At 44.7% G+C, this 21,687-nt stretch overlaps 1 protein-coding gene across 1 annotated transcript; it reads right to left on the bottom strand.

Annotated features, from left to right (window-relative positions):
- Positions 1-182: 182 nt before the first annotated feature.
- On the bottom strand, positions 183-20,326 carry DNAAF5 (dynein axonemal assembly factor 5). Its single transcript, XM_074158529.1, has 13 exons — positions 19,786-20,326; positions 19,064-19,248; positions 18,094-18,218; positions 17,551-17,666; positions 13,432-13,664; positions 11,212-11,424; positions 9,925-10,068; positions 8,382-8,550; positions 6,613-6,760; positions 5,258-5,408; positions 3,504-3,660; positions 1,685-1,876; positions 183-1,188 (listed from the first exon to the last, which is right to left on the bottom strand). Exons 1-13 carry the CDS (start codon positions 20,315-20,317, stop codon positions 1,049-1,051), a joined length of 2,505 nt encoding a protein of 834 aa, XP_074014630.1. The 5' UTR covers positions 20,318-20,326; the 3' UTR covers positions 183-1,048.
- Between the last annotated feature and the right edge of the window lie 1,361 nt (positions 20,327-21,687).

The following is a 21,687-nucleotide window of genomic DNA, read 5'->3' as shown; positions in this document are numbered from 1 at the left end:
CCCCGCCCCGAGCCTGTTGTCACACCTGAGACAAAGGCAAGGCACTTGGGGACAGAACCCAAAGAGCATTTTTTGTCTGTAATGCAGATAACTAAAACCAAAAATAAAAATCAGGATCCTGCTTTTGCGTGACGTGTGTGCAGTGAGCAGCACCCCACCACAACGAGGCCGACAAGAATGGAGGGGCTCTCTCGCTTTATTACACAGCCGGGAATACGGCCACACTAAAACTTACACACTACAAAGATCTTTTAAAAAAAATAAATCAAGCTTTAACCTAATTTCATTTCAAAGTAACACGCAAACAAGTGTTGCTTGCTCTCCAAGGCACAACGGTATCACCATACAAACTGGAGATGCGACGTATTTAATACAAAAATATAAATACTGTTAATCTAAATGACAAAACAGCACATTTCCTCCCATGCCTAAACCTTAACTTAAAAAACGTTACCTTTATTCTCAGTCATGAGATGTCATACAATGACAGAAAAACTATTCCTTCAGTGACACCTCCTCAGAGCGTGTCCCCGTTGTACCCGCACAGTAAGTACGAGCACTCAAAACACTAAAATCTCGCTGCATTAAGTTTGGCTGGTTTTTTGCTGATAAAACTGATCCTCACAGACCTGACTCCGCAAAGTCGGAATATTATCCAGAGATTGAAACGCTCCTTGAAAGAGTCCTCGCTGAATTACATTAATAACTTCAACACTAGACTATTTCTTTGTTAAATAAATTATCTTTCTCAATTATAGATAGCGTCAAATTCCTGAAAAACTGTTCTCCTTTAAACTTTGTGTCTGAAAAACCTCCGGTGCAAAGTGAATTAAAACACTGTTTTATTGCCGGCAAAGACAAAGAACTGTTCAAACGGCACAGAGCACAGAACTCTGCCGACCTGACTTTTAAACGAGCGAATAGTGAACTGACAAAGAAAAACCAATGTATTTATTGCTCAGCTGTTCTTAGGCCAGTGCCAACGGGGCAGGAATCCAGGTGAGACCGATTCCACGCCCACTTGCCCGAGGAGAATTCCAGCCCTGGGTCACGGAGCCGACTCTTGGGCCGACCGAATGTGACGCAGCAGCTGATTGCAATGGGCCGGCGTTCGGTGCTTGTGCACGGCCCCTTCGATTTCCCGCACCAGCACCTCCGGATATAAAACGCTTCCTTCTTTTAAAACTTCTGTAAGACAAAAATGTGTTTTATCAATCATTAGCCGCGCTGCGTCTCTCTATCCAATTTCCCTCAGAGTAGCCGAAACCTACTCCAGAAGTTGTTCTTCTACAAGTCACGACAACCCGATTCCTCACCCATCTGCCGAGGGCTGCGCTTGACATCTATGTGCTTGAACACGGACCAGTACAATAATAAATCCCAAAGAATCCCTCAAGCAAACTGGGATATGGACATCCTGTAAAGGTTTGTGTCTCTGCTCCATGTCCTGGTTACCATCTACAAAGTCTCAGGACACAGCACCGACCTTCCCACCCCGGTGAACGTGAGATAAAGCCTCACATTCTGCCTGTGGGAAGGGGCCTGAGCTCACCCCGAGACCCAGAGGAGCTTCCAGTGACAGCAGCCTGGCCGGATCGGCCTCTACTTGTACACGCTGCTTTCATCCAACGCTTGGAAACACGATTTAAAAATCGTTAAGAACACATACGGCTGAAAGCCTTACCTAGGACTGCCTTTTGGGTGTCTTCATCCGGGTCGTCGAGATGGATGAGCAGTTCTTGGTAGAGATACTCCACCTGGGTTTCCATGGCGGGTCTCAGGGGGCTGTCCCTCAGGCATCGGAACCAGTTGGCCAAGGCGCGAGCAGCTGCCAGTCGCACGTCACACGAGGCATCGTCCAGACGCTTCAGAACTTCTGGAAAGGAGCACAAACATCACCAGACAGCGCGGTGACAGCCACGTCATCTTCTGCGTTGCAAAAAACAAAGCCTGTTTTCTCAGCACTGAAATGATTGTTGCGTCGGTGACAGAGTCCTGTCACACACAGTACATCGCTCCTAAAAGCGCACAGTGCATTCCCATTGGGTTATTATGTCGCCAAAAACATTCAAAGAAACGTACAAAATTATTTAGGCGCGATGAACGTTCTCTAGCACTCCTCCTGCACCGTGCATCTCTGCTAATGCCCTACAGAAGCACAGAGTTTACGTACTTTTCTGCTCTATAAAGCCCAGCATTTCTATCAACTATCACTGTTTTGGTGAACGACTGCGTTGCAGCCTGTGGGAACATGCAAGGTGCAAAGATACACCTTGGCAATTGGCTGCTCGTGTACTTCTCCAAAATATAAATGTTTGTTGTTAGGTTTCTACTGCGCCACATAGAAAAAGTATCCGTCATTACTGAGCTGGGAAAGTCTGATTTATTTATATCTATCTCTGAGAGCATGGATCCTGTCCCATAGCGCAGACTGGGCTCACGTTTAGCATTTCAGCCTCGTCCTGAGGAGTGTGACAGAAGAGCTCTACTTGACAGCGCCGTGCTCTAGATTAGGGTTTGCTTCCCTTTTTTTTTTTTTTTTTAATAAGTAAAAACCCAGCCCGCTCCCTGTTGGGGTCTATTTATGGTAGGATGAAGCTGTTTGCTCTTGGCGCTCTGAACCAGCGCAGGGAGAACAATGTGCCTTTGAACTGTTTACGTACAGCATCGCTCTCTGCCTCGCTGTAGGTAGAATGTTATTTCATGCAGGCAACCGAGGCAGCCACGCGGCCAAGACACGGCACCGTAGGATCCAGTGAAGTTCCATCCGGTGGCCCGACTGACACGCAGCAAGGTGGGGACGTGGTGCAGCTCTGGCCGCTGGTGGCGAGAGGCTTCCAAAGGACACCCCCTTCTCTGCCAACCCCCTGCAGTGAGACGGACCCTGCAGCTGCTAGAGCCGGAGAGAAGTGCTGCCGGAAACACCCACTCGGGTGCTGAACACCCTGATGTTCTAACACGCCTGTGTGTACTTTACACACTCCAAGCAGTCTCACTTGGACAGTTTAAGACCGTGCCTCAGTCTCTGCAGGATTACGGCATTAAATTGCCTCATACACAATGCTGCCGAGAGTATGATCTTCTGCAGCACTTTACTTTTCCCATTTCCTTAATACCTGTACAATTACTCTGGGGTAGAAATGACCCGAACAGTTAGAACACAGAAATAGCACTAGAATATGTGAATGGGAGTGAAATCAGACTGTCTGAGAAACTGAGTCTACACTAAATCTGCTCCTAATTGCACCTCAAACTATTTAAAGAGTTTTTGCTCTTTACAGGGGATTAAAGCCGGGTGACACAGTGACACGCGGCAGTTCATGTCACTCCCCAGTGCCTGTTCCTGCTCTCACTGCTGCCCGCAGCGGTGACTCTGTGGGGAGGGGAACAACACGCACAGTAATTACAGTGACTATGATGCTTCAGGTAAATAAGCATCTGTAATTCTTCAACACGGTGATCCTGATTAAAAAAAAAATTAAAAATTAAACTTTTACACTTACCTGTGTAAGTTTTGGTAAATTCTTCTTCATCAAACTGCCTCCCACAGCCTTTTAAAAGAACCCCAACAATGCGACAAGCCAGCAGTCGAGTTGTTTGAGAGTCTTCATCCATGGCAGCAATGATCTGGGGCATTAGCCCGGCTTTGACTTTTAACATCTAGAATTAACAGGAAAAGCATAGAAAACCAGCAGCTTTTCAGTCACTTTAAAACAATACGCTTATTGCCTACATCAGTTACTGTTGGGTCTGACCGATACCGGCTTGCTTAATTTAAAAAGAAAAGGTGAACTGTAGAAGTTGAACTAAAGTCTTGAAGCTCTATTTTTGCCTCTAAGCAGCCCTGGGAAATGAAAATTCCTGCTCACGAGGCTCAGTGCAGATGAGTTTTATGTAACTTATAAAAAGCTTTACGCTTCCTGGCCTTTTTATTTTTAAAAAATTGTTGGCGAGACTTTAAATACCATGGAGATGAGGACTTTGTGTGAGGACCAGTAGATGGTGCTCTTATTCTAAAGGGAAGCTTTTAAGACAAGGCTGTTGTAATACAGTGTTTTAGGGAGCTCCATAATTTGACTTTCCTATGTACTTTTCCTACACATTAATGCAAAAAAGGCATCTAGGCCCCGATTCACAAAAATTTTTAACTCGAACAATAGTCTCTGATATAAAAGGTTTTGTGTCTGTGAAACCGACCAGTGCCAGGTGTTTAAGCACTTTGTTCAATTCAGGTCTGCTATACGGACGATAAGGACTATGAGATCATTTAATAACATTTAATTCCATTTATTTTCAAAAATTGCCCTTATATTTAACATATTTCCAGTGCATCATTTCCAAATGCTACTTTTGTTAGCAAAGAGGCTTCAAAAAACCCCTCAGAATCATTTAATCCTTAATCACCACGATTTCTGTAAGTGCTCTCCTCATCAGCACTGTTCCGGGTTCTGCAGCCGCCCCCCCAGCTCCATTCCCATCCTCCTGCCCTTCCCAGGAATCTTGAGGATTTTCCCCTCAATAGATCCGTGGGCTCTGAGGCGACTGGACACTGGGGCTGCCAGTAACACAGGTACCGAGTTGCGCTGAGCGCGGTCAGGAGTTTATGCTGCAACAAAGATCTACAACCGCTGACCATGGTGAGTTCTGCAGCTCGGGCCTCTGATGAGGGTATCACCCTCCCTCCACTACTCACCTTGCCAATTAGTAATACTCAATTATAATTAATGAATTGTATTATGAAAACTTTATGTCCATCAGAAAATATCACTTACAATAAGGACTTATTCTTTTTCATAGAATCATAGAATCGTCTGGTTGGAAGGGACCTTTCAGATCATCGAGTCCAACCATCAACCCAACACTGACAAACGCACCACTGACCCACGTCCCTCGGCACCACGTCTGCCCGGCTCTTAAATCCCTCCAGGGATGGCGACTCCACCACTGCCCTGGGCAGCCTCTTCCAAGGGTTGACAGCCCTTTCATGGGAGAATTTTTTCCCAATATCCATCCTAAACCTCCCCTGGGGCAACTTGAGGCCCTTTCCTCTTGTCCCATCGCCTGTTCCTTGGGAGAAGAGACCGACCCCCCCTGGCTACACCCTCCTTTCAGGCAGTTGGAGAGCGCGAGAAGGTCCCCCCTCAGCCTCCTTTTCTCCAGGCTGAACACCCCCAGCTTGCATTTATCCCCCCTTGCATTTATTTCATCTCCCTGCCTGAGATTTCCAAGTACGTTTAACGAGAGCGGGAGAGTTTACCTCTTCTGGCGGCAGGACGTCCCGGTGGATGAGAGCCCAGAGGCAGGAGATGGCTGCGGTGCGGATGGCAGCTGCTGTCCTCCCCGCGTGCCACTGCAGGTTGGGAGCCAGGATGTCCTTTAGCACGGTCTCCAGGTAGCCAGGGAACAGCCTGCAGCCAAAAATGAGAAAGCAAAATAAAGCTTCATGAGAAAGCAAGAGAGAGACTGAGGATGTAAAAGGGAATTTTCTGTCACAGAAAGACAGGCAGAAGAGGAAAAAAAAAAGAAAAAGACTGTGTAAATAAACAAATAAATAAAATCTAATAAGCCAATGTGATTATAATGTATGTGATAAGCTTTTCACAGCTTAATTTTTCTTAATAATATTTAAACAAATGCCTCAGCCCAACCTCCCCTTGCCGTGAATGTTTCTCCCGCTTCAGACGATGCCCTGACTAGCTCTTCTTCCCTTCTTTCAGGAAGATTCTTGCACATCCAGATCCATCTTGTAACTACCACTCACTTACATGACGACTTAAGCAAGTAACCCACTGACTACAGAGAGGGATTTTAATATTGGATCCTGGAAATACGGAAACAGGGAATGCACTGGACACACAAGCTTTCAGTTAAAAAAGGACGGCATCGTTATCATCCATCTTAAGCTCAAAATCCATCAGGGCTGCAACAGCAGAGATTCTTCAGCTTCCCTGGAACCCCCGGTGAAGGGGAACGCCAGCGTTCCTCCTCCCCGCCCCGTGACAGAATGTGGGCCATGAATATACTAAATATTCTTTAAAATCACAGAATAATATGGGGTTGGAAGGGACCTCTGGAAATCTTCTAATCCAACCCCCTGCCAAAGCAGGTCCACCCAGAGCAGGTTGGTAAAATGGTAAAAATACATCTGTGTTCCTGCTAACACAGCCACATGGAACCTGAGTGAATGTTCAACATACCAGAATGCAAAGTTTAAGGATTTAGGAGTAAAAGGAAAAAACCCACAAAAACCAACTACCCCCCTATTTCTTCCTTAAGAATCCCCGTCTCAGCTTTCAAACAGTTATTCCTCTCAACTACAGCTCTTTAGTTTTTGAAAACTATCTGGATCTGCACGACATTCCCTTTAATTCCCCACAGTGGCAGCAGCAGACAGACTGCAGTGGAGGAAGTTCAGAGTTCAATTTATTTCTATTTTTTTAAATACCGAAAAATACAACAAGAAAAACGTGCTGTAGAAGATGGTGGGAAAGTCCTTCTTCTCCCAGACGTATGAACATGGACACAATTATAGGGGTTAAATAACCACCACGGTCATTACTTTTCAAGGCCCCCGTGGTGTCCTGACAGTGTGTGGAACCGGAGCCCGCTTACCCCTGAGAATTGACGCTTTCGTTCCCTTTCTGCAGCAACTGCGATAGAAGAGTGAAGAGTTTTAACCGCATCTGGGGATCTTTGTGTGGCTGAAGACACGTCTGAAGGATGAGAATAAAGTTGTTCAGGGCTTCACCTATGACAGGACCTAAAAAATGAACGTGTAAGATGTATTTCAGAGCAGTGATAAGTTCTATTTAGATGTTTAATGTGTGAGTGCGCTAAAATTTGTAATATGCTTGGTATTAAAATGGTACTAAACTTCCCAGTCCTGTGTGGAGCTGCTGATGTGTCTGTGCTCGAGGCTCCGCACAAAGCTCAGGTGTTACCGAACTAAATGAGAAATTGCACTGGGGCTGGTACCACGACACCGCTCCAACCAGCAGCACTAACGAGGCTTTTTAATTCTTTCAAGTTTTCCTGCGTGCAGCATCCACGGGAGGACGTTTGCGAGTCCCAGAGGCATGGGAAAGGGCGTGTTGGAAAGGCTCAGCTCAAAACTGGGTAACAGAATTATTGCAATATTCTCTCTCCATGTTCAAATCACGCTTATTTGCATTTTACAAGAGAATCTAAAATACAATGAATTTTAGAAGCTATTTGAAATAAAACTATTCTCCAAATTCATTCTCCAGTTTGTTAACATTTTCATACCCTACGATGAATTCTGTTTTCACCACTAAGAAAACAAACAAAAAAAACCTCCTAAGCTGTTATCCCAACATTTGAAGAAATTATTTTCCCAAAAGAGAAGGAAATTTGTGCCTTTCTGCTTGATAACGATTAATATCTGCATGGTTTTAAAGACGAACACATCCAGGTGATACGCATGCCCTATTCTGCAAGCTGCTTGCTGGAGAACGCTCTTTCTGTTCTGTATTTGCAATAAACTCTCTTCCTCTGGGAACTTCTTCAGCTTCGCATCCTCGTGCTGCACATTCCATCCATCCCCAGGCACTGGGAAAACCCTCCCAGCAACAGCCACATCACTGGCATTTCTGGGGACGAGAATATTCCTCACGCGTGGAAGGGACAGATTGAAGTAGTTAAGGTTCCAAACCAAGTTCACCAGCAGTTAATAATATCTGGAAATTTAATGTTTAAAATAATAATAAACTCCCCCCCCCAACTTTTCACTGTCTAGACTGAAGTTTGCTCCATTTCTGGGCCAACAAATAGGTCTTTATTTTCACAGCATTTATTCCAAATACACTGCTTCACGTGAGTTTGGAGACATTCAAAAGACACTACTATTAAATCAAACCGGTAACAGCAAATTCAACAGATGGAAAATAAACAAAATAAACTACGTCGCTCATTTCAGCTTAAGCATACGTTCCCCAAAACCAGGAAACACTGACAAATTCAAAGTGAGTAAACCTGATTAAATTAATTAAAAACAACATTATGTGTGGGAATGAAAAGAAAGGAAAAAACAAAGCCAAAGCAGAGCTGCTGTGTCAGACAGAAACCTCAGACAACAGCATGTTACCCGTGCTGGGCGCGAGCCAAAGCATTTGCCCAGACATTGGCTGATTTATTTCGCGTTAAGGAAAACAGAGGGACTGTCTAGAAGCCCCTCAGTCCTGGAACTGGGAGCACAAACATACAGAGAAGTTGGTCCCTCAGATCTTGTACTGAGAAAACTACTTATTCTGTCCCCAGATGAAGAAAAGAAGAAGTACTTCTGCTGGTTCCTGCACATGGGGTTGCTGGGGCTTTTTTTTGAGATTGAAAGATTAAATGCCCCACTACTAAATAAGTGGTACCTGAATGAGTTGCGATGACATCAAACTGCAGTACTTCCGGAGAATAGCAGGTCCAACCGTCAGGTGACACCGAAACCCAGTCCAGAAGCTGGATTATATGCTGTTTGTAGAGACACAGAAAACTGTCCAAGTGCTGCACTTCAGCTAATGAAGCCATTGTTTCCTCCACCTGTTAAAACAGACACAGGAAACTTTATCCTACCTGAAACAATATTAAAAAAAAAGAAAAAAAAACTTTAAAAGCTAATAATTATACTAGAAGAACAGAAGGGACACAAGAAGATTTCCATAGTTTCTACTTGAAGAATCTAGATTGATATTTAACGCCTGCCTATACTACATCCATTAACTTTAAATCAAAGAGAGACAATTGCCCCAACGGCAAAATGAAGTCATACACAGCAACGTAACAACAAATCCACGTGGAAACCCCCCCAAAACCTAACCACGTCACAAAAAGCCTCTTACTAGTTTTAAAGATGCAGTGATTTTTCTCCTTAATTTAAGAATGTTATAAAGCATTAACGCAGAGGGAATTTCTCACAGTCCCATCTAGCAGGTCCTGCTGTTCAGCTCAGGAGACCTGGCATTTCCCCTCCGCCCCTTCTTCTGGCCAGTTTTAATTACAGAAGACGCTCTCTCTTTACAGGAGCCGGGCAGGTTCATTTTGAAATTCTCAACTTCTGCTGCTGAGGAGAAGTACCAAAATTCACTGTTCCATTTGAAATACCTTCTTCCGATTTACATTTAGACTATTCCAAGCAAATACTTGTTTTGAGCTTTGTTCTATTTGACTTCTTTCGGAGCAGTTTTCTAAGTGTGTGCCTGTCAGCCCCGGGCCATAAATCCGTTCCCGGGAGCCAGGGGGAAGGACACAGAAGACCCATCGCGTTTAAGGCGTGTGTTTGAAAAATGACAACTAGGACAGGTGACAATTGTAGTGCGTGAGGATGGACCGCTCATCGATTTGATATTTAGCTTGGGGAGGAAAGAGGAGGAGAGAAATAAGGGGGTGAGATAATGTTTAGCCAAAAAGCCCATCTATTATCAGAACATCTGCAGATGTCCTGGATTTTAAAGCATTCCTGGACATTTAAACTTTGGGTTCTGGTGGGGAGGTTAAAAGGTCAACTACTGTAAAATCAGTCTGAGCTTTGTCTAAAGAGAAAAAAGTTGATTATGAAACTAGCACTTTTTAATCTCCAAACAAAACTAGTATTGTACAAGTTCTTAGCTCTTACAAATCAGATTTTAATGATTTATTCTTCTGGAGAAGTTGCCTTGATTTGTTTTAAACAGCCCAAACCCAAAGTGCTCTCAGCTCTGGAGAAACAGGAGAAGACAGACAGAGGGGACAGGCAAGGTCACGCAACACAGGATCATTTCAAACTCTACCACTCTTTGTGGACGAGCTCTTAGTTCAGGATTTCTGTGGTTTAAGCCTCATAGCAAGACAAATAATTACAGCTCTGTTTAGACAAAGTGTCTTATCAATAGTAAAAATCAGAAATGCAACGAAATATCAAACCAGCTGGTTGTTTACCTTTTCTTTAAGGTGCTGAGAGGACGGCGTTGCCATTATGGTCACCAGAACTTTCAGGAGCTGCAAGCTAATTTCTTTGCAGTCTTCCTGGCACACTTCAATCAGTGCTTGTACACAACAAAGCAACTGCTCCATATAAAAGACCTATTTTTTAATAAAAGCATAAATTTATTAGGGGTTTTTTTTAGAAAATATAACGTTTTCTTTAAGGCAAAGATATGGGAAATGACAATAATAAAATTGTATAATTGCGCCATGTAATCCTCTAAATGGGTACCATATTGATAATTTCATGTTAGTTCTTTTGATTACCTACATTTTACTTTTTATAGAATACAATATAATCCTCCTCCCACACCATTCTTTTGTATTTACCTTGTCCTGTGAAGAAAATAAATGACCCTGCTCTAAATCACACAGTTGTTCCACTGTGAATAAAACCGAAGTGCTTTGAAATGCTTACCCACACTACTGTCCCACTCCGAGGTGCAATTTGTTAATTAATAATGTATTTGTCACCACTCTTTCAAATATTATTCCACGTTTGACTATTTTGAATGGGACAATAACAGTTAAATACACAAACCAAGAAAACCTGAGCGTCTGCTTTTCTCTCAGCCAATTTATCCCATTAGATGCAATATAATTCATGTTCTTTTGATCCAACTGATACCAGCTGAAGTCAATATTGTTGTCAGTCAGTTTGTAGTATCTTCTACGATAAAGTGCATCGGATATTGCAGGAAGCCGTCAGATTACATTCAATGAACAGAATGGGCCATTGTTACAAATTTACTTCCCAAAAATAAACCAGAAGTAGGAACAGGTCAGCTATTGATGTTATTAATCTCCTGGACATGGTCAATCCTCAGCTAAAAAGTGTCTGCGCAGCATTCGCTGCTGAAAATAGTGAAGGCTTGTTTTCCAAGACCAAAGGCTGGAACAATTCCTCCCAAGGCTTCAGATGGAGGTGAATGTATCTGCTGCATCTCATGCCCCCTGGAAGTGTTAACGTTAATGCCTCATGGAAATTTTGCAGACATATTTCAGGGAAAGGGTATTTGAACAATCAGGTTATAGCGCTTCCAGTTACATGAGTCCCTCATCGTCACAGGCTTCGTGGAGATCAAGGTTAATTCCTGCATCACACGACCACAACTACACCTGGATAGCGTGGGGTAGGTGTGCAAGGGAGGGAGAGGAATGGGAGCATTTAGGGAGAATAAGGGAAAGAATAAGGCTGAGAACCACCAGTGTAAGACTGCAGCCTTTCCCAGTTATCCTTACCTCTTCCGAGCCGTGACAAACTCCAGCTTGTGACAGTGTGTTGCCAAGTTGGATCAAATGAGGCTGTAAGATCTCTCGTGGGCTCCCTCGAATCACCGCACTCAGGACCATTACAGAGGACGGCTTCGGTGTCTTCCCAAAGGCCGATGTGATTAATCTCAACCACACCTTTGGGCTCACAAACGTTCCGATCAACTCTGCTGCTTTCACACACTGAAAAAAACCACAGGGACAACTCGAGGATTTTCCTGAAAACACAGAGACCATTCAACATATTGTGGGGTTTTGCTTTTTATTGTTCCAGCTGTTATTTTAAATGCTCCAGCAGTTGCCTCGTAGGCCTTTTCCACTCACTCAGTAATGATTATAATATGCATGAAGAAATGTCCTTGCCATGTGTTCAGTAAGCACATAATAAGGCGTGTGAACCCTCTCCTCAACTTCCATGAGAAAGTAATGCGCAGAAATGAAGTGTATAACTTCCAACACAAAAAAGTCTCCAGCTCAGAACAACCAGATGTTGCAGATTTAGTGGTTTAGTGCTTTGTCCTCCAAAGGCTGTTCTGAGGAATGCTCTCAATTCACCCACCATCCCTCTATTAAAAGCAACAACAGTAAAACCCTGGAAGAGGAATTTTCGTTGTTATTGTACTCTATTTTGACGCTGACATTACAGTTCTGGTTCAGCGTGGAAGCACTGCCATGGGGGAACTGCCCACTGCTTTCAGTCTCTTATTATTTAACTGAAAAGGCTTAAATTACTACGTATTCCACATCACACTCGTGCTCCTCAATCCCATCTGAATCCCAGCTCTGAAAACTGGAAAAGGATGATACAATTAAACAGTTTGAAAATATGAATTGATGCATTTGTATGGATCAATTTATCTACTTGTTTTAACAGGGGAAAAGTGGAAAAAAAAAAAAAAAGAAAAAAAAAAGGATAAAAGACCATCTAGTCTTTTGATCTTACACATCTCTTTTGGAATTATCAGGCTGGAGAAAGACCTGCACATTTTCCAAGCTGGTGGTTGCTCTGAAATGAGCTCTACAGCAACAACCAACAGAGGAGATCATAGAATCACAGAATGGTTTGGGTTGGAAGGGACCTTAAAGCCCATCCAGTGCCACCCCCTGCCCTGGGCAGGGACACCTCCCACCAGACCAGGTTGCTCCAAGCCCCCTCCAACCTGGCCCTGAACCCCTCCAGGGATGGGGCAGCCACAGCTTCTCTGGGCAACCTGGGCCAGGCTCTCACCACCCTCACAGCAAAGAAGATCTTCCCCAGATCTCAGCTCAATCTCCCCTCTTTCAGTGTCAAACCCTTCCCCCTCCCCGATCAAGAGTCCCTCCCCAAGAGATCCTTCCCCCAAGGAAGGAGCATCACTTCTAATTATTTCAAGTTTTCTTATATATTTTATACAAGCCCTAAGGAACTTGAAAAGTTCCACAGCAGCATATTTCCTCCTTCATCCCTGGGGCATTGATTTCCCAAGGCCCGTACATCCCTTTTTGAAACAAGATCATTTATTGTGTAGAAATGAAAACAGAAGATTTTCCCTTAAAATTGTAAAAACGTTTGTATGACCTGTCTATCCCCTGCTAAATGTATCTAATATCTTCAACTACATGCGTTTATTGATGTTGTCGATCAAAGCATCAAGGGCATCAGCTGTTAGAAAAAAGGATACTCGTTATTCCTCAAAAAAAAACTTGGCAGAAAAAAAAAGGCATTTTACAATCATTAAGTATTCAAACACTGACTGTGGGTACCGCATGGAATAACCACACCTCAGTGCTCGGCTGGAATTACGGCTGGATTATGCAGCAGGGGGAGATAAGTAAATTAACTTGAAAGGGCATGACCTGCACATTTTTTTCCAATGGAATTTGTGGCCCCAAGACTTTTATACCACAATCCACTGCTTATGATTTTTAAAGAGATCATTATCAATGCTTCATGGGGTTGATGTATCAACTAAAGAGTATTTAAATAACTTTGTTGCTGGTCTTCATACCAGTAATACAAGAATACATTTATTTTAACACAGTATGTAACATGTTCACGTGCTTTTAACATCCATAAAATCCTGACCCTGATCCTTCAGTCCCGTGCAATTCCCAGTGACCCACAGGAAGGTCAGCCCTCAGACACTCCAGACCCTAAAGGACTGGGCCTTTACTCAGCGTACGGTAGATACTATAACAGAGTAAACTCACATTTTTAACCACGTCACTTTCTTCATCCAGACAGGCTTGGTACAAAGTTCTAAGCAGCAGCTCCATGTGCTGTGTGAGGTGATCCTCCGCGTGGAGCAGTAGTGTGTACAGAAGCTGCGACGCTTTCACCCTCGTGCTTTCAACCCAGTCCGTTATATCGTGACAGAGACCTGGCAGAATCTTGGAGAGGTTTCTTGACACGAGTTCCCGACAACCAAGTCCTGGTCGAGTTACTAGAAGAAAACAAACAAAGCAAACACAGCTAAAAAAAAGGAAAAATGAAAGGAAAAGTCAAGGCACATCAATCCTTAGAAAAGTTTCAAGGCTCCGAGACAAGAGCTCAGTGCCTGCTTCAGCGAGGAACAACATATTCCAAATGCCGCCGAGGAATTTACCTGCACAAGCTGCATTTCTTTAATATATATTGCAGAATTTAAACTCCACACAGCTCTCTGAAAATGTATGTATTTATTACTGGATGGTCATCTAGATTGTTTTTAAAAATGTTTACAGAAGGGGAAGAGAAAGAGAACTTTATGGATATGGGACTTTAAGAATATGGGACATTACCAGCTTTGGAAAACACAACTTAATCATTTCCCTTTAATTTTTACAGCAACACAAATTCCATTAAAAAAATAAACTGAAACACACAGACATAAAACGGTAGAAAGACTTTTGCACGCAAAATGTTGTGGTATCACTGAGTTAAACATAATTTGGAGGGAGAAGGAAAGGTAGGAGTCACAAATAGTACAGGGGACACGATTGCAGTAAAACAGACAATGTCAGTTGTGCCCTCTAAAGGCAAAGGTGAAAAGCGTATCCAGCAAATTAACAGCAGGAAGGGTACTAGGGTTTGTACATGTGCTGTGTAATAGACCAAGCAGATAAAATTGATATTATTTTAAAAACCACAGCTGTTATACAATCCCTTTGCTCAGGCCTTTTCAGGAAAAGTGGCTCACTCTGATATATCTCTTCAATCCCTGTCTGATTTTTAGATGAAATAACACATTTCAAAAGGAAGCAAAAGATTGATTATCCAGGAGCTGGGGGAATTCCCATATTAAATTTCATTCATAAAAATTTTGTGGGAAGTGGGGTTTTGTTGTTGTTGTTTTTTGTTTGTAAACAACCCCCCAAAGTGTTACAGATATTTATTTCCTGCCTCAGTAGAGGATGCAGATTTCTACAGAACTAATAAACTTACCTTCCCCAACAAATGTTTCCTATCCTGGCTGGTAATCACCACCTTTACATTTTAGCTCATGCATAAGTCACTGAGACTCAGAGAAGCAACTTGACCAATATCACAAGCGACTGTCAAGCCTCCACTTCCATACTTTACACAAAGCTGCAACAGCACTTCCCAAACAACTGCAATAAACTTTTTTAGTGGCCTTTTCTACAGGAGAATGTTTTTTCCCTTTACACTGTACATGCTTCTACAGGCAAAATCTGAGAAGTTGTTCTCTAAGAACAAGATTTATTATTGCCACTCCCAATGTTCACACACTGTTTTTGAGAAAGAAACATTATTCATTATGAGGTCTCAAAACCACAGACCGTGTGAGTACATTTTTTATTTCTGGTACAGAGTTCTCTGATAAATGCTTAAAAAGGCAAAGGCTGAGTTGTCTCAGTGTATTTTCCTGCATTGGTCTGTGTAACTACAAATGCTAAAAAGAAAACGGACTAAAGTAAATGGCCTGAAGAACATAAAAGGCTGATAGAAATGCCTGTGAAATACCTAGGGTAGGAAAAAACCAAACCAACAACAAAACTTTCAAGCATCAGGACGTGAATTGCTGCTTCTTTTGTCAATGGAGGATAACATTTGGGATTATGAAAACTGACAATGAATAGCAAAAGGTCAAATAAAGAAATCAACTTGAGACAGCAAATAGAGACTGGCATCCTATCCGACCCGAGGCCGAGTTTTGTTTAAAGAATGCGGACCATTCTTTATCAGCAGTTCCTTCGTTTCAGATGTTCAAACAGGCATTTGCCCCCGCAGCTACTCCTGTCAAAGCCTTCCCTGCTGTAAACTTTCTGCACCCGTATCCCGAGGCAAGGGCTGCTGCTGCTCCGTGAAAACCCGACAGGAGACAGGACCCTGCTCTCCCCCTGACCCAAGATCAAAGCGTGGTGGGGCTCAGACCTTGGGCTCATCAGCCTGACAGTTGGACGGGGATAGTTCAGTAAAACATACTATAAACTCACAAACAGATATTCCAGGATGTTTAATAAGTCAGAAGCAAGAGCAACAAAGTGTTAAAATACATCATTATCATATTATAAACAAAATACAAATGTGTGTGGAGGGGAAACCTAGGGGAAGGACAGACATAATAACAACTTCTGGTCTGTGGGAAGACACCACAAATTATTAGTTGAAACTAAGGAATATTACTGTCTTTGACAAGGTTTTGTATCTGTAGGATTATGTAGATGATCACCCTTTCCTCTCATTTTTCTTCTCTTTTGTCACATAAAGCCTGTCTGTTAATAGGACATACAATTTGAAGTAAAGATAAGCAGCAGGAAATTATATCTTAAAGTCACCACTGACTCGGGGCTCAAGTCTGTACCTATGGCACCCTCCAGCCTTAACTGCCTATTTCTACCAAGCAAGAGGCATGAAAAGTCAATGAAATGCAGGGTGGGACTGCGGCCCAAATTTGTGAAGCCTATTTAATTTATGAAGTCACTGATAGATGTCCCTTCCTAAAAAACCATTCCCCACACAGTAACACACACGAAACCCAACACACACCCAGAGAAAACTGAGGGAGGTAACAGAATGAGCAATATAAATAATAACAACAGTTTCAAGGGCGAGCACATAAAGCCTTCAGTGACCTTCACTACATCATGGTCATTACAAAATGACTGGAGCTGAGACACTCAACTCTGACAGTTTATATACACCAAAAAATTCTTCGTCAAAAAAAGGAATATGTTTCTGCCATCACTAGTGGAAGTGAAAGCATTCTTTACCATTTACAAACCCCTGAGGTAATATAATACATAAAATAAGAGGGGAAAAAAAAGAATTGCAAAGGATAACAGATCAACTTGACTGTCTTCAAAGCTAAACAGTTCTGTCAAACCAGTAACCATTATGAAGTGCTTCCCCTTTCAGTCAAGCATTACTGAGGAAAGCAACTTTAAAAGAAAAAAAAAAAAAAAGTCTAATTTCAAAGGAGAAAGGACTCCGGAATCCACTGTCACAGAAAGGATTTTGCTGCTGGGTATTCTGTGATGGGATTGTCAGGGAGGCACAAGTCAAGCACGAACCTGTTCTTTCACACCCAAAGAGTTTGTGTCCTGTTAAATATGAGTATAGAAATCAATAAATGACCCATTCAAACCCTTTCTCTCACCAAGCCCTATATGCATATTTTTAAGCATTAACTTTTTGAACCTGAGACAGGAAATAAGCTTCAAGCTACTGCAAACATATCGTGTTAAAGCCACCTATAAATCATACGGTGCTAAGAAGTAATCTATGCTGCATATCCTGGGGTTTTGTATACAACAAAGGAAATTCTTGTTTCTGTTCCCATGTTCTTCGTGTCCGCTGACGGATTTTAGTCAGCATCCCAGTATCTCATAAAGAACTCCGAAATCACTGCATTCCAAATTTTAATTCCACAGTAACTCTGCGGATCATTAATGCTGTGTCTAGTTCTCATTATTTAAGGACTCAGCTCCCAGGTTCTTTCATCCTGCCTTCCTTTGCGCTCACCTCTGTGCCCATTCCCCACCCGCCTGCTGGCTCACGCACAACTTTCCACTGCTCCTGCATCACTGCTGTCTCTCTTCTTCAGCATGGGCATTTTCATTTACTTTTTCTCCAAAACGCATTTCGGGATTAATGGAAAAACTGAATGTAGTCACTGAACCAACGTTTTTTTGAATTTAAATTTAACATAAATAATTTTATATACACATATATCATATATTAATTTTTATATATATATGCTACCTCTATATGTTAAATAACATTCCATCTTGTGATGAATATTACACACTCCACTCTGCTCCCATTACTGCACTGCAGCTCTTGGGCATCGTTCAAGAAGTGAAAAGCACTTTCAGTCCAACACTTACCTCCTTGGGGATAATGAGATGGTGAAACGCCAAAATCCATCTTATCCTTCAGATCTTCCTCATTCTCTTTCTCCCACTGCAAGCCTATCTTCTCCCAGTAAGTCCAAGCCAGTTTCCTAGCCATAAAATAAGAGTTTTAGACTATCATGCCCCCAGAACAAAAGCATTTTAAAGTAAGACTTCCGGAAACTCTGACTTCTTAAGTTCATCTGGAAGGATGGGAGGCATTCCTGCTGTTGAACCTACACACAGTAAGTTGAGAGCTTATGCTTCTTTTGTACTCAGTGGAGAGAGTACAGTGGACTCACCTCTTCCAAAGCATAATTCTGCTTCTGTCTACCTCTCTGTCTTCATCTCTCTCATATTTACTTGAATGTAGCATAAAAGGACAATATAACTAAAATTACTGGAGATAATGCTATCAGTTTGGGTTTAAGAAAAAAGTGCTTTTTTTTCTCCTCTGAGCAATACATCTGTGAACAGAGAAACATTTTCATGTACAACTTACGGAAAAAAAAGAGAAAAAAAAAGTGTTCTACTCACATATTTTCAGGAATTTCATCAGTAAAGCTGCCGAGTAACAAGGGGATCAGCTTGTGAAAATACGAATATCTATCCCGTAGGTGCAACAACCATTCTCCAATGACAGCTGTAACAGCGTGCCGAACCTACACGGATACAAAAAGACTATTTCAAATGTGTCAGGAAAATACCAGAAAAATTAAAAAACAATATTTGCATTCAGTATACAAGACTTGGTAAAGTACATTAATAATTTCAGAAGAAATTACAAGCAGCCAGGATTTCCTCACTCACAGCAAGCATCTTAAGTAACGCCCAAGGTATGACGCTCCCTCTTGTATTCTCACTCTGGCTTAGTCTGTCTTAGACTATGTGCTGCACAAAAGCACTACTCTGAGAGGAAGATGAGATACAGACATTACTCGGAAGACTCTTAATATCTCTCTGAGAATGTAAGAAATGTACATTTCTCTGGAATTTGAAGCTTTCCAAGCACACCTCAAGGGGACAATTTTCTCTGTTCACTATAAAGGAAGCCTAAGTTAAATAATGTGAATATACCCACTCAAAAATTAAAATATTTTAATTATGATTAAGTTGCACATTTTAAAATTACTGTCTCAATTACATCCTACAAAAGGACCAATACCGTTAGGTGTTTGTTAAGCATCTGAAAAGACCATAGAATCAAGTCACAGTGAGATCTGACAGAAGAATTTATGACAGAATTGAAGGCACCCATTAAAAGAAAAAGGTGCTTACACACTTCAACAGCCGGCAGACTTAGACAGCAGCTGAAGAGATCACCAGCCTTGGGCTTGGATAGCTTACAACCGACAAAGCCTGGATGCGACGTATTTACGTATCTTAACTGAATGAATGAATGAATGAAAGCTGAAAATTGAGAGGGAGGGAACACAAAAAAATCCCACCCCAAAACAGAATCAAAATAAAACCAGAAAAAAAAAAAAGAAAAGAAGAAAAAGCACACCTTGGGAATCTCATCAAATAATCTCTGGGCCAGATGAGACAGAACATCATCCACAGACTTTCCATTTCCAAACTGTATCACTGCTCCAGTAGCCTGAATTACATCAACACGAACTCTGTAGTGCTGGTGTGAAATTGTTTGCATTAAAGGTTTTATCAGAGACTCTGACTGCATATGGAAGTGCTCTGTTAGGGCAGAGAGACAGAAACTTCAAACATGCCTTTCTCTGTGCGGGTGACAGAACTTGAGTGGCACAATTTCTGTTAACGCTTTGAACAGCAGCCTGATAAATGTTGCTGCATTTACGTAGTGCACAGATTTACCTTTATACTACATTAGAGCTGAACACCAGGACACACGCACTCCCCTAGCCCTCTCCTCCCACTATTACCCCCATGCTGTAACTGTTCAGCGCAGAATGGCTTGGGTTGGAAGTGACCTTAAAGACCACCTAGTTCCACCCCCCTGCCATGGGCAGGGACACTTCCCACCAGACCAGGTTGCTAAAAGCATCCATCCCTGGCATGGTTCTTATCTAGCAGATGCTCCAAGGCCTGCGAGGTGCACCTCTGAGGGTGTGTGCAGCTTCTCATCTCTCTTCCTCGCTCCCAGTTGCATCCCAGTAACCTCCTACCAGTCCCCACCTCAACCCCTGTCCCCCCAGGAGGCTGCAGGCTCACATCAGCCCACCGCTCCCCCCTGTGCCCATCCCCAGGCCCCACCTGGCATGGCCTGGGCGCAGGCCACGGCGCACCTGCAACTCTCTCGCCTGACCTCGGCATATGGGTCGAGGAGGGTGGCCTGGAGGATGCGGATAACCTCGGTGAGGTAGGGGACCAGGGCGGCCCCGCAGCGCTGCAGCAGCAGGCTCAGGAGCTGGACCAGGCCGAGGCGCAGCTCCTCGCTGGGTTCGGCGCCCTGCGGCGGGCAGAGGCGCTGCGCCAGTGCCGGCAGGAGGACGGGCAGCGCCTCGCCGGGCCGGTCGCCGTGGCTGAGCCCGTGGCGGAGGAGCTGCAGGGCGAGATCCCGGCACCGCTCCGCCGAGTCCCCCGCCAGGCAGCGCGCCAGCGGCCGCACCAGCTGCGCCCCGAAAACCTCCTGCACCACTGCGCCCGAGAGCGGCCGCTCCTGCACCTCGGCCCGGATGGCCTCCAGCGCCCGCAGCCGCGCCGCCCGCCCGCCGCCGGGCTCCTGCAGACAGCTCAGGGGCCGGCTCAGGGCCTGCGCCACCTCGGCCGCCCCGGCCGCCGCCATGCTTCGGCCGTCGCCACGGAAGTGCGGCGGCGTTGCTACGGACGCGCGAGGCTTTTACGACGGCGGGCGAGTGCTTGACGGCGAGCGCTTTACGGCGAGGCGGAGGCGTGCCGAGCGTGTGGCGGGCACCGGCAGCGCGGGGGGGGCACAGCCCCCATCTCGCCGCGTCTCCGTTACTCTGAGGGGACGATCCCGATCCCGCCGTGCCTCCGCCGCCCCAGGCCTCACAGCAAAGCCCCGCGGAGGCCGGGCGGTAGTTCCGGCAGGTACGGTGGCCGCCGGCAGGAGCGGGACCCGTTACTCGAATCCCGCGGGGATAAAAAGCGGTGCAAGCCCGAGAGAAGGCCGGGGCGGCCGCAGGCGGGGGGCGGACTGGGGGGAAAGGGAAAGCGACCCGGCCCGAGCCACCGGGCCCGGCCACCACGGCCCAGCACAGCGCCGGGGGCGAGGGTCTCGCTGTGCGGAAACCGTCAGCTGTAAGGCGTTATTTGCACCGCCATTCCCTTCCGCCTTCCCTCTGGAGGGACCGGTGCTGCAGCGGCTGTAAGCCGGCGGTTTCCCTAGCACTGCTATATCGCTTTTAGCGTTCGTTTGTATTAGTTAACGTGTGTCTATATTGTGTTCGTATTGTACTTGGGTGTCTTTACACGACAACGTGGGGGTGCTGCTCTGGTGCCCGCAGTCAACACACACCAAACCAAAAGGGTCGTCAGGGTCTTTTTCTTGACTGATCTTGACTTTTTCTTGACTAAAGTGCAATAAACTACAGAACTAATTCAAATTATCCTTTTAAAATAGCCTCGTATTTACCAGCAAGGAGTTCATTCTCTTGTTGTGCTGCTCCTGCCGTGACTGCGAACCCCTGGGGTCCTCATTCGCCCTTTATTGGGTGGGAAGGGGGAGGGTGAATTCCCTGGGAGCAGAGGGGACATCAGCCTGCACTGGAGCCTTCCCTTCCCCACAGCACGCGCTGCCGCCGGGCACAGCAAAGGTGCTGCCCAGTGGCCGAGTCCCAGCTGCGACCACGCTCCTCACGGGCCTGGTAGAGAGGTGCTCCTGGGTGCGGTGCCTTCACTTTACATACCCAAGTGACCGAGGTGGCCAGCCATCCTTTCCAGCCCTCCCGAGCTGTGGGGTGCAGCAGGGATGGGGTGCAGTGGGGCTGCCACACTTCTGCTTCCACTCAGCAGCCCGTCCTTTGTGGCCAGGCCATCAGCTTTCATGGTCAGGCCACCTTTCACGGCCTGGGTGTCCTTTGTGGCCAGCCCATTCTTCTGGCCTGGCCATGTTTCATGGCCACCCATCCTTCATGGCCAGCCCAACCTTCTTGACCAGGCTGTTGTCTTTCATGGCCAGGCTGTTCTTCATGG

The sequence above is a fragment of the Numenius arquata genome, chromosome 14 (genome assembly GCF_964106895.1).
Source record: "Numenius arquata chromosome 14, bNumArq3.hap1.1, whole genome shotgun sequence".
Taxonomy (NCBI): domain Eukaryota; kingdom Metazoa; phylum Chordata; class Aves; order Charadriiformes; family Scolopacidae; genus Numenius; species Numenius arquata.
Note: the sequence above shows the minus strand (reverse complement) of the source record. Positions and strands in the feature narration are given on the sequence as shown.

Coding starts and splice junctions, on each gene's coding strand:
- DNAAF5 (XM_074158529.1), bottom strand. CDS start 20,317: ATGGCGGCGGCCGGGGCGGCCGAGGTGGCGCAGGCCCTGAGCCGGCCC. Junction 10,069..11,211: donor TTTGTCACGGCTCGGAAGAG/GTAAGGATAACT, acceptor ATTAAAAAATAG/GTCTTTTATATGGAGCAGTT. Junction 8,551..9,924: donor CTCAGCACCTTAAAGAAAAG/GTAAACAACCAG, acceptor CTGTTTTAACAG/GTGGAGGAAACAATGGCTTC.